Source organism: Panthera pardus, unplaced genomic scaffold, assembly GCF_024362965.1.
Source record: "Panthera pardus isolate Hobbes unplaced genomic scaffold, ASM2436296v1 HiC_scaffold_2, whole genome shotgun sequence".
Lineage (NCBI taxonomy): Eukaryota > Metazoa > Chordata > Mammalia > Carnivora > Felidae > Panthera > Panthera pardus.
In genome coordinates, this window is record NW_026526765.1 from 86090101 (window position 1) to 86104061 (window position 13961).

Below are 13961 nucleotides of genomic sequence, written 5' to 3' on the forward strand. Positions count from 1 at the left end.
TAGAACATAGTATTTTGACTATCTGACCATAGTAAAATAAATACTAAGGACAAATGCAGCTGCAAAGAAAGCTTATACTTCATCCAATATTCTTACTGTCAGTGACAATCAGTATTATTATGTTTAAATTATATTTTTATATTATAGATTATACATTTTGGAGCCACATTTTATATGTTGTGGAATATATCTTTTGAAAGTATACATGTTTACAAGATAAAAGAATAAGTAATTACATAAGACAAAAGACAAATGCCAATAAAACCAAAGAAATTGTGTAAAGTATCTGTAAGGTTAAACTTAAATTCGACATACCAATATTACTTCATAACTTTTTTTCTTTGTGAAATACGCATATCCTGACTCTATCAAAAAGGCTTAGAGTGGGGCGCCTGGGTGGTTCAGTCAGTTAAGAGCCTGACCGGCTCAGGTCATCATCTCGCGGTTCACAAGTTCAAGCCCCACATCGGACTCTGTGGTGACAGCTCAGAGCCTGAAACCTGCTTCAGATTCTGTGTCTCCCTCTCTCTCTCTGCCCCTCCCCCACGTGCACTGTCTCTCTCTCAGAAATAATAAACATTAAAAAAAGGTAAAAAAAAAAAAAAAAAAGGCTTAGAAGTAATGACAACTCAGTAACAATGCATCACTGGTACTCACATTTTTGTCTCTAAACACCATTCCCCAGTAAAACCAGGGTTTCTTATAGGAATAACTGATGTCTGGGGACAGAAATATGTGAAATGAACCTGAACATCTTGGAGTAAGGAAGTTATTAAAGATTAATGAGGTCACACCAATGGGACAGAGGAACATGAAAGGGCTCCCATTTGCCAAAGATTAAAAGTTTTGTGAATCTAGAAGTTAACGATTGCAACTCTTTGAAACATACTCAATATATAAATCCTTATGTTCATAAGGATACTAAAATAAATTAATTAAATAAATAAGTAAATCTCACTGGTTACCACTGAAAGTAACTAGAGCATCAATGGCTTATTCTGAAATTAACATTTAAAAGGGAACAATGAAATATTTATCCTGTCTATCCTGGGTAAACTCCTTTTCAGCGTAACCAAATAGCCTAGCTCTTAAGGAAAAGTTCCTCCTTAAGAATTCCAGCAAATGTGGCAAGAAGAACAGAGTTAAAAAAGCACATGTTTGCAACTCCTAATAAAAAAAATTTTTTTAAATAATCATTTGTGGATGAAACAAGCACATAAAAACAATTCGAAATGAATCAAGGACTTGAACATAAGACCTGAAACCATAAAACTCCTAGTAGAAAATATAGGGGGTAGGGTCGTTGTCAGTCTTGGCAATGATTTCTTGAATTTGAAACCAAAAACAAAAGCAACAAAAGCAAAAACAAGCAAGAGAAACTACATCAAACTAAAAAACTCTGCAACACCAAGGAAACCATCAACATAATGAAAAGGCAGCCTGCAGAATGAGAGAAACTATTTGCATATTCTATACTGATAAGGGAGTTAATATCCAAAATATATAAAGAGCCCCTACAACTCAATATCAAAAGACAAACAATCTGATTTAAAAATGGGCAGAGAAACTGAATAGACATTTTCAAGAAGAATACATACCAATGGCTCAAAAGGTACAGGAAAAGGTATGCAACATGATTAGTCATCAGAAAAATGCAAATCAAAACCACAATAAAATATCACTTTCCTTCTATTAGAATGGCTGTAATCAAAAAGAGATAACTGTGCCAACAAAACCCTACCCAAGTTGTAGACTTAGGACCAAAATAAATAGTTATTTTAAGCTATTAAGTTTTAGAGTCATTAGTTACAGCTGCAGCATACAGAATGTATGGCTCCTTTCAAATAACAGTGTACAAAATTAAATACCAAATTGTTAGAGGCTGTTATCCCCTCTGCATTCTCTTGCTTTCAACCTTTCTATGTTCTTTTGCCTAATGCATATTCCTTATAAATAACACGTAATTGACTTCTATCATTTTTGGTCTTCTCTGATAATCTCTGTGCTCTTACTTAAGAGTTTAATTTATATTCACTTATAGTTTTACATTTAGATCTTTTTCTGCTATTTTATTTGTACTTTTTGCCCTGCTCTTACTCAGTTTTATTTTTTCTTCTTTTGTTTCCCTTTGCTGTGCTTGTGGATTGATGTGTTTGTTCTTTAAAAGATTTCATTTTTGTCCTGTAAACTTAGAAAAGTTTAAAGTTAAATATCTTCACCTAACTATAGAACAATGTAAGTATCTTAGAATACTTAAAACCAGTCATCTGTCACACAAACCCCACTAACACGCTAATTTTATAACATAAGCTGTACCTTATTTTGCTTCACTCTTAATGTATAACATTAGAATTACAGGTTTTAATCATTAATATTCTTTGTTTATCCAAACGTTTACTCTCAACTTCAGTCAACATTCCTCCCATCTTAGACCCTTCTGGGCTCATTTCCTTCTTTCTGAAGTTCATGAGATAACAGGCAAATCCTCCTGAAATGTTGCTGTTGTCTGTTAGAGACAAAACAGACTGGAAGGCAAAAAGCATATAAAGACAGTCACTATAAAATAACAAAATGTCAAATGTCACATGTCAAATCTCCTGTTACCAGGAGATAAGCTAAAACAGAGCTTCAAAATATGTAAAGAAAAAACTGCTACAACATTAAAGTGAGGGATTTTAATATTCTCTCTCTCTTTTTCTGTAGTTAATATATCAAGCACATAAAAATTAGGAAGGATATGGAGGGTCTGAACCACACAGTTATTAAGCTTAATCTATCTGATGGGCATACAGAATATAACCCAACAATCAGAGAAGACAATGTTGTTTTGAGGAAACAAGAAAGGTTTATAAAACCTGACAAAAAATTCCAACATTGGATAGCATCTAGCATTTGTGTTCTGAATAAAATAAAATTCATTTATGAATCAACAACACCAAAAAACAAAACTAAAGCAGCATCACTTGGAAATTTGTTTTTAAAGCCCTAGAAAAACTCATGGGTCAAAGCAGCAATTACTACAGAAACAGGAACCTGAATGATGTAAAACCTAATTGGAGGGATGAGGGAGGACTTCCCTAAGGAAGTGCTTATATTAGAAAATAAAACAGCTGTAATATTAATGTCCTAAGGATCCCAAAGAAGTCTACAAAAGAAAGAAAGAAAAACAAATGTTAGGGGCTGAAGCCTGAGCTCTGGTAGCTTCAAGGTAAATTTAAACCCTCTTCAGAAGTCTACAGGAGACATAAGGAGCAAAGGAAGAAGGTATCCTTTATGTAGCCTCATCATCAAAAATTTGGATTCCATGTGTGACAATATTAGCTAATAGCAGCTAAAAGCTAGGCTATTCTAATTCCTTCACATGTGTTAACTTCTTTCATCCTCAGAGCAACCATTAAAAACGTAAGAGAGGTACTATTATTATGCTCATTTTCTGATGAGGAACCTGACATACAGGCTAAATGTATTTGTCAAGATTAGACCTCAGATATTCAAAGCCAGGATACAAACCTAAGCTCTCAAGGTCTAGATCCCATGCTTTTAACTACATACCATGTTAATATTCTCTATTAAGAAAGGAATGTTGCTCATAGTCATGTAGAAAAGATCATTTTAAAAGTCACACTCTCTATACTTCCTATCATAGAAACATGCTATTAAATGACAAGTGCACATCTTTATTCTCTTCTCTCTATAATCAAACCTAGCCTATTGGCAGCACCGCCTACTCACCAGCACAGTCTAGTGAACAGACCAGCCCTATACCTAATGCTTAATGATGTAATAAGAATGGTCATATTATGCACAATTTCACACTCACGGTGATCTTCCATTTGCAAGGTTATTAGGTGTCGGTGTAGATTTTATTTGTGGCTGACACAATCAATACTCTAGTAAGAGCAGAAGCAATGAAAGAAGGCAGTATGCAGCCCTAATTCTCTCCATGGTTACATTCATCTCCTGTGTTGAAAGATATGAGCTGGGGAGGGAGAGGGGAGGTGTTAGCTCCCTAGAAGAGTAGGGTTAAGAGTTCTATACATGGTGCCAGTGAAATCACTGCGATTTTAAAATGTGAAAAAATCACTATAAAATCTGAATTTTGAGCTCAGTAGCTACAATAAAATGTAAAAGGAGAAATCAACTCAGTGTGTGTTTCAAGTTCATGGCAGAGTGCTTCAGTAAACGCTGAATGAATGAGTGAATGAATGAACAACCCCCAATACAGTATCACTCATGAATATTAGGGAGAAATTAAAAAAAAAGATGAAGTAAAATCCCCTAAGCTAAAACAGCTTCTGGAAATTCTATTAACTATATTATTTCAAGGTCTCAAATAGTAGGTATAGAACTGACTTATAAAAGCTAAGTCATTCTAGTCACCTAAAAACAAGAACAATTTCCTAAGTTTGCTGACTTTCTCCAAGAAATGTACTTAAATGCTATGTAAAACAGCCACTCAGGATCAAATTGCTTTGCAAGGGTATTTAAAGACTACCTCGAATTATTTATAATTTTGGTAACAAATGTTCAAAAGAAGTGAAGTCCTCCTGGTTGAGGTTTAGAAATATTTTTATTAGTGTGAGGTTTTCAATGCCATCCTACCTGATGAAACAGATTTATTTATATTAGGAAATCTAAGATAAGGAGTTAATTCATTTTAAAATTAATAGAAATGTTTTTGTGAAACATCAAAAAATATTAGATTATGATCATTGCTGTGATTATTAATGACTGGACAAGTTTTGGGCATTAAATTAAAGATTTGAGTTTGTTGCTGTTTTTAATTAATTTTGTTGACTATTATGAATCTTCATTTCATCCACAAAGTAAAACAGTTAATAACTTACAACCACATGGTTATTAGAATTCCATGAATTAATTCATGTGAGCCTATGCTGCAATTCATAAGGTACTAATGCAAGTATAGTTTTTTGTTTTTCTTTTCAAAAAAGTTTAAAATGTAGGGGTGCCTGGGTGGCTCAGTGGCTAAGTGTCCGACTTCGGCTCAGGTCATGATCTCGCAGTTGGTGAGTTCGAGCCCCGCATTCGGCTCTGTGCTGACGGCTCAGAGCCTGAAGCCTGCTTCGGATATTATGTCTCCCTCTCTCTCTGCTCCTCCCCCACTCACACTCTGTCTCTCTCTCTCAAAAATAAATAAACATTAAAAAAATTTTAAGAAAAAAGCTTAAAATATTTTGCCTCCACCAAAATTAGACAAACTTAATCAAATTTATTTGTTTCAATTTGTTCATTTTATAAAGTACATCAGACCTTTCAGGAAACTAAAGATTCAAATAAATGTATAAATGCACACACACATACGAGAATTATTGATTATCTGACAAACTAACATTAGTGAATTGGACTTGTCTTTTATTTACTTAAAGCCCAATTCTCAATCAAGGGATTTATTGAATTACCCTCATTAATGAAATAACATTTTAAACTTTCATTAAACTGGCTTAGAAGAAAAAATATTTTTTTCTCATTTTGGTTGTTCAACCAGTATCATTTAGATGAGTTCCTACCGAAAACACAGAAGTCATCAGAGAATTGAATTCAGTGTGTATCAGACAATATCCAGTCATATTTCTGACTTTAGTATATCCTAGACAGGTTAATCATAATGCCAACCTGGACCACACTTCTTTCGTAGGAAAAACTACAGCCAGTGGTAAGGGAGAAGTCACTGGCAGCAAGTTGTTCCTTTACTTTGTTTTCTCACCATTTGGTCATGTCTTAAATGTCTTAGTTAAGTGGCAGGGGTCTATGCAAGGAGAGTTCCTAGTTACAAACCTTTAAGCCATACCTCACACATGTGCCCCATAATGTGACCCTGAGCTTAAAAGCATGTATAAAAAGAAAAGGGAAAAGTGTCTTCTGAATGCACACTGGCTATTTTATCCACTGTCCCAACTGAGCCAATAATTCCACTCCTAGATTCAAGAGAACTGAAAATATACATTCACACAAACATTTATATACAAATGTCTGTCATACAATAGTCAAAATAGAAACAACCCAATGTCCATCAACTGATGAATGGATAAAGGCATTATATTTATATATACATACAAAGGAATATTACTCAGCCATAACGGGGTGCCTGGGTGGCTCAGCTGGTTAAGCGTCCAACTTCGGCTCAGGTTGTGATCTCATTGTTCGTGAGTTCAAGCCCCACGTCGGGCTCTGAGCTAACAGCTCAGAGCGTGGAGCCTGCTTCAGATTCTCTGTCTCCCTCTCTCTCTGCCCCTCCCCCGCTTGTTCATTTTCTCTCTGTCTCTCTCCCTCCCTCCCTTCCTCTCTCTCTCCAAAATAAATAAATGAATAAACATTTAAAGAAAGAATGAAGTAGTGATACAAGCACGATAAACTTTGAAAACATTATGGTAAGTGAAAGAAGGGAGACACAAAAGGCTACATACCGTAAGATTCCAGTTATACGAAATGCCCAGAACAGGCACAACTGTAGAGACACAGACATTAGATTGCTTGCCAGGGACTTGGGGGTAGGAGAGGATGGGGAGTGAAAGCTACTAGCTACAGAATTTCTTTTTGAGGTGATGAAAATGTTCTGGAAAGATGGTGGTGACAGCTGCACAACTCTGTAAATACATTAAATACCACTGAATTACCCACTTTAAAAGCTGGGGATTTTTTTAATGAGTGAATTATATCTCAATGTTTAAAAAAATCTAACAAACCCTGCATTTCCAGCCATCTCTTTCTCTTCTTTCAACCTATGCACTCAAATTGATCTAATGTGTATCTAGGACAAGACACCTGGATCACTCCTCCCTCTGCGCCTCTGACCCAAGCTATTCCCTGGGCTCTTCTCTCTACTCTCCACTCCCTTCTCCCCACCACTCTGCAACATCCAGATCAAGTCCAACTTTTTCCACAACATTTCCCATCCCTAGCCGACTAGTCTGCCAGAGGACAGATGAGCCTTCTTTATTTCATCTGTGCTCACCAACACTGCTGAATTTAGTTGAATATTATACAAATGACTCTAATTATAGCTATAGATAGGGCTTTCTCTCTATAACACAGGTTGGAGATATAAAAGGTAATGTAATTCTTTCATATACATTCTCAAAATTATATTGATCATTTGCCAGGCTTATATCTAAAACATTTCTATTATGACTCCTTTCAATGAAATGTTATTTGAAAAATGAAACATGTATTACTTTATTTCCCAATATTTACATAAGTACAACTCTGCAAAAACAGCACTGCATAAAAAGATGAGCTAAACTGAATTACTGCCCTATGACATGGATTAAAGGATAATATCCTTCCAATTATCCTAACAAAAGGATTATCAAAACACAGAGTGGTTCCTTCTGAAGAATATGAGTTTACACAGGAAGTATATTAATATTACCTAATTATCAGAATTCATGACTAAAGAAGCTAACAAAATCTTACCTTCAGTTAGCACACAAATACAAACCCCTGAATTATTTCCACAATATACTTCAGAGCACTTGATCACGTGTTACAATACTAAAAAAAAAAAAATCTTTTCTTTTACGCCTATTCCCCACAGAATTATTTCTTGCAGAGAGACAGCAAAGTCAATATTAACAATTAAGAACTGCTTCTTCTTCCTGAAGCCAAGAGCACACTGTATACACCGTATGTTAGGTAACTTGACAATAAATTATATTTTTTAAAAAAGAATTGCTTCTTCTTTGTTAATTTTGAGTCATCTCCCTTAATTCCCTCTATATAATATGGATACCCTCTGTTCACTGGGCCTACTGCATGCAGAAATAAACTATTAGGAGTGCCACACAATGCCTTTTTTTGAAGTTGTATTTTGAAGCCATTCCATTTGAAGCTATTCTGTATCTTTCAACCTGTGCCACGTTTCAATAATGACTATTTAATAATTACAATCATCCCCTTATTAGCTTGGCATTTCATTTTCCTTGCCTTATGGCACCCCACAGTTGAAGGCAAGGAAAACTCTGTTGATTAGTTACTTACGACCAGCAACAATAACTATGCTGGAGAGAAGGCTACTTGGAGAGGATTACATAAGAGCTGGAGCTCAAATGCCTCAGACAGAGAGCAGCAAATTATAAACCCAAGTACTTCATTGCATGTAACCAAATTGGCTAGTTGAAATGCTAATTGCCTTTCAGCAAAACTAAAGACAGACAGGGGACCTTGTGCTTCAGAGAATGAAATGCATTTTTACTCCACTTCTGCACTATTGTCTTGCTGAGAATCATTTGAAATCTATTCATAAAGGTAGTTCTTTCCCTAACCTTTAAAATGTGGGAAATTTATTTAGCCCCTACCAGCATCTCCAATGTGCTGATGTGCCAAGATGAGAACAGATGGCTGGATTTAAGCCATGTTAAGCCCCTAATAAAGTAAGGCATGAAAGAGTTCGATGTTCAAATATATAGCACAAATCAACAAAATGTGCCCAGGGAAAAGGAATTTTGAATAACAAATAAACATATAAATTAAAGTCATCAAATAATATAATCTTTAAAATGTGAGTATTCTTAATGTAATTATACTCAAATGCATATAAAAATAGCTATCATAGCAAAACTCAAAGAGACCCCCAGTCTCCCTTTATACCTAATAATTTTGTATTAGTTCAAAACTCATTTATGGAGAATTATTCCAACAGTCAGTTTTCCCCCTTTATATGAAAAAGAGTCTATTCGGGTTTTTCAGAATGCTGAATAAATGAATGAGAAATGTCCTATCAGCATCCTGCCCTCATTCTGAGGTATAGCCAGCCTTACGCCTGACTGCATCAGAAAGGGCCCCATGACCACCTGCCCAGCAGCTGGGGGAGGGACTTGGTCTGGTACATTTTAAAGTGTATAATGTGTCACAGTGGAATCAGAAAACATAGCTTTTGTATTACCCCAGCCTCCTGTGTCCCAGCTCCACCCTTCTCCTCCTCTACCACACCTCTATCAGGGCAACAGAGCTCGGGTGCTGTGGCCTCTTGTGTGGCCTGACATCCTGACACATTGGGGAACCCTCCATACATGCAAAGATGCCTTTGTGAAGGGAGAAAAACAGGCATGCATGCATGGAGAAAACAACTTTCTGTACTACTTCATTCTGAATGAGACAGTCTTTTTATCACTTCTCAATAAGTATCTTTACTTAACGTCTGAGCTGCCCGGGGGTGGTAGAGTACTAGGACTAAGTAGCGCTTTAAATCGTAAACAGTTCCAATAAATAATTCAACAGGAGTTATGGGGGAAAAAAACAGCTTTCTGGCTGGATGTTCACCAAAATCCTCGGACGGTGGAGTTCTGGGTGATTTTTCTTTTTTCTGTACTGTTTGAATCTCCTACATGATTCTCTATTATCTTTACAATCAGAAAAAAGACATTATTTCCAAGTCAAAGAGAGAGAGAGAGATGTACACTCAACTGCATGTAATACTAAGCTGTTTGACTTTTCCCACAAAATCAAGGAAATGCCCATCCAAACCTCTCTGTGGTAACACACCACATTTTATGATCAAATTAAGCAACCATCATCTAAGGAGCTCAATATGCTTTAAAAGCATCTGTAAATTATCTGGTTGCGCTCTATGTGAAGTAAAAGTAATAACAGCACACTGCTTGTACTGCACAGATTTCTGGACGCGGTGTATAAGACAATGAGCTATCACAGGTAAATAGGTAACAAAGCCTATAAGAAATTCAATATAATATATATATTCACTTGGCTAAACTCTAAGAGATACTAGAAATATATATAATATAGTCACTGGCCTCAAAGATTTACTACCCTAATTGGGCAAACTTGAAATTTTCAGGACAGAAATATTAAACCAGTGGAACAGATACACACACACACACACACACACGCACACACACACACGCACACACACACACACACACAAAGCATGAGGCAGTATTTGGTTGTCTGTCAATAAATCAAACACATAATGACTAAGTTATGTACTTATTTATCATGCTTCTCACTTATCAGTTTATGGGAATATCCAGGTGTCTAAAGTCATAAATGGGAAAAGAGAAGATGTGACTTTAAGTCTCTCAACTTTTCTACGTTTCAATTTCCCCAAACATAAAATAAAGGGGTTGATCCAGTTTGGCTCCAAATTTCCTCCCAGTGCTTAAGGATTGCAATGGTGTATTCACAGCCTATGACTATCTTACCATTAAAGGACCATACACCTAATCTAAGGACAATGTATTTTGTTTGCGGGTCCTCCCAGGTCACAGATCTTTCTGCCTCAGTTCTTTCATCTGCAAATCAGGATAATAATATTTGATGATTAAATAACAAAGCTTCTCTTTTTAAAGGCCTAGAATTCCTGTCATGGAAGGCACTTTCAATAAATATAGCATGCTATTATCATTCATTGTGGGCACATGAACACAAGAGTTTAGCCACAGCTCATTCGGCTGTATATACTCTTTTTCTCTGGGTGTAACATGGCCAAGGGCACCTGCAAGTAGAAAGATCTCTTTAATACTTTAACACTTACCTTACCATATTATTTCTAATCATTATTTTCATTACCATGAAAGCATTTGTGTTCCAAATACAACTCATGTTATCATTTTCTGATGATAACTGCAATTGGCATTCAATATTTGATATATATACAATATAAAACTATAATTGCTCTTATTAAAACACAATAAATGTTGACTGATGCATTATTTCCATTTCTGTAGATATCAAGATTCAGTGTTGTTCCATAATTTACCTTCACCACATTATGGACTTACATTTTAGTCAAAGAATATTTCTGAGCTGATGTTTATAGGTGGTTTCAGCTTTTAATCATCACATGCAGTATAGCAGAGATGCTTAGAGCATTCAGGAAAGATCCTTCATCCAGCTCTAACTGGGGAACTTTGGCAAGAAGTTTAAACTTTCCATGGCTTAGTATCATTATCTGTACATTGGGATGATACTATTTAATTTATGGTGTTGTCCTGAGTGTTAAATCATCTATATAAAGGGCTTCTCAGAATTCATTACATTACATTACATTCAGTATGGGGTGGCTGCCATCATGATTCATCATGAAAATAACATGTTTATTTTTAGCATATGCATGCTGGCTACTTTTTTTAAAAGTTATAATGTTGAAAAAAAAAGTTATAATTTTGAGACCCATCATTTCAGCCTGAAATAACTCTTTTCAATCACCAGGTCTAATTCATTTATTTTGTAAATAAAGAAAAATCAGGCCCAGAAGGATGGATGAACGTCTAAAGTCACTGTAAATTAATGGCAAGCCAAGACTCCTATCTAATTGCATATATTTAAAAGACTGTATTATATCACAGTTCAGAGTGTATTTGGCACTCCCTGTAGTAACTCACCAAAAAATTAACTGTTGGTGTTCATGTGTATCTTGACTAGAATATCTTTTTTTAGTGACTTTTTTTTTTTTTGGTTCTATCTAGCTGTTTTGATAAATGACACACAAAGGGGAGGAAAAAGCACTTTAGTAATTTAAGGTAATAACTTCAGAAGGAATTTTCAAATAATGCTAAGGTATATTTTTTTGAGCTTTATCCTAATGGTTGGTAATTATGCCCTCTTAAGATGTGATATGAGTAATTTCTAAAAGAGTCTGCAGCCTACATATAAACACATTACACACATTTCCCAAGATTGTGGATTTCATGAAATGTTAAAAGCTGGTTTAAAATAAGAGTTACAACGAGTAAGTTAATATTGCACCTTAAAATGAGTTTTTGTCCCTCATGAACACTAAGCAAAATTTCTTAGTTTTAATTTTAAGGAAAAAAATCAATTTTAAAGTAGTTGAAGACATTAAAAAAGTCTAAGCTTTTTAAAAAATATATTATCCTACGGCTCCAGGATAATTCCAAACTCCCTGAAATCAACATATCTCACTGAAAGTTCTGGGACCTAGTGGTTATTTTTTAACATAAGACTCCTTAGGTTTATTCCAACGTTCCCATCATTAATTACTGCCATTGATTATTAATTATCACGGCGCGCCGTTCTCGGTCTGTTACTTTCAAAGCGGATTTTTTAAAATTAAAGCTAGGGATTCGGGTTTCAAACAGGCAGAAAGAGAGAAACTTTTCCATCTGCCCATCCACGTCTCACCTTCTTTGAGATCAAACAGTTTGGAAAGGGGCGGCTGGTAGGGACGCCAGGTTCCCTCCACCGCCGCAGCCCGGGCAGAGCGGACGCCGAGGCTCTGCGGGATTAGCCGCAGCGCGCGGCGCCGGGTGCGCGCCCTGCCTCTCGCGCCCACGCCTCCACCTCCCGCAACAGGTGCGGGAGCAGCGACCCAGCGTGTCGCGCGTGCCGCGGCGTTCCCTTCCAGCAGTGGGATGTTCGCAGCACCATCCCCCAACCACAGCCTACCTAGCCCTGGGGACACCGACATCCGCGCGCGCCCTGCGGTCGCCGCCGGTCCCTTTCGCACACCGTCGTTCTGCCTCTCCCTCGCGTCCCCAGGCTTCGCCGGGGCTGCTAGTTCTCACTCCCGCTGTGGGGTCAGGATGGTGGCTCCATTCTCCTCCCCCCTTTCTCCTCCCCCTCATCCTCGATCTGCTCCAATAGGACTCGCGGCTCCCCGGGCTGCGCTCACCTGACCAGCGGAGCGGGGGTGGCTGCCCAAGGCAGCGCGCCCTCATCTGCTCAGCGGGCAGTCAGGTCCGGGCTCCGGCGTCGAGAACACCCTGCCTTGGCCATCCCTAATGGTCTGTTCCGGCAGTGAGGCGCCTAAGCTGACCTGCCTGCGCGCCGGAACCCAGGAGTCGCGCCTCGGCTGGTGCAGCACAGTGGAGGGCACGGTTCGCGCCTTCTAGTTGTACCCCTAGACTAAACTTTCTAGTTAGTCCCCTTAGGCACAAGGACTCCCGCCACCCCCAGACTGGCGGGCACTCCGCCCTGGGTACTCCACTGTAAGCCATTCCCGGTTTTCTTTCCGGGGAGAAAACCCATTTACTACTGATTCCTGTTCCTTTCCTGACGATATTTATTTAAACTTTGACTGAAGTACCCCCTGAGATGTTCAAATGAGAATTTGAGCATTAATTGATGAAACATTAAAAATAAGCACTCTACACTTACCTGTACTTATAAACAGAGACTAAGGTCAACATCTAGGTTAATTATTTGCCTCATTTATAAACGAGGGTTAATTCCTACCTCATACAGTTGTTAGAGGGATTCGATGAATGAGATCGTGTGTGAATTGCAACGCTACATCTCACGCGTGGTAAACCCCAACAGAGGTTGGCAATTACTCCCAGGGTTTAAAAGTAAAGCTCCCAAGGTCAGACCATATCATCAGCGCGTGCAAACGCCCAGCTGCACCTGAGATTTTTAAAGTACGTGCAGCATTCTTAGAAGTTTCAAATCAGGGAGGAGGTTAAAGATTAGCAATTAGCAGTCCAACACCATCTCGCCGCTGATTTTATGGACGAAAGAAATTAAAATACACGCTGACTGAATAGCTTAAAGGAGGAAAGAGAACTAGGTCTTACATCTCCTAATTCCAAATACAGGGCATATGGGTACCCTTTGTAATGAATCTCAATAGGAATAGTTACTTTGAATTGCAAACTGCTATCCAGCAGTACTGATTTAGAATTGTTATGGGTTGTTGCTGAACATCTCATCTCACAGCTGCAACAGTCAACAAACGGCTGGGCACTAAACCCTTTTTCAGGCAAAAGTGTTCTGACACAAACTGTGTAGGAACGCAAATACTGCACTTGAAAGCGTAAGAACAGGTAGTGAGAAGAGCAACCTAAATGATCAAGGTGATTGAAGAGCTTTCCTATGATGCTCAACTACAAAGGGGGATCTGGGTCTAGAAACTGTAAATCCATGGGGTATAGTGAAAGAGTTGACACTGATCTTCTTACTATAACCTACGGTAAGGAAACTGAAACATGGAGACAATTTATAGTCAAAACAGTGAATCAATTATC

The 13961-nt window shown here is 37.6% G+C and overlaps 1 protein-coding gene across 9 annotated transcripts in view; it reads right to left on the bottom strand.

Annotated features, from left to right (window-relative positions):
• Positions 1 to 13961, bottom strand: part of ADGRV1 (adhesion G protein-coupled receptor V1) — a 590892-nt gene that overhangs the window by 549914 nt on the left and 27017 nt on the right. For 5 of the 9 annotated variants that reach the window (XM_019462797.2, XM_019462796.2, XM_019462794.2 and 2 more), the window contains exon 1: positions 12385 to 12536. The exons of 3 other annotated variants lie outside the window; for them this stretch is intronic. In XM_019462797.2, the coding sequence (XP_019318342.2) occupies positions 12385 to 12406 (22 nt within the window). In that variant the 5' untranslated portion in view covers positions 12407 to 12536. Of the gene's footprint in view, positions 1 to 12120; positions 12206 to 12384; positions 12537 to 13961 lie in introns of those variants that run through there. One more of the 9 variants, XM_019462795.2, reaches the window with a different exon arrangement.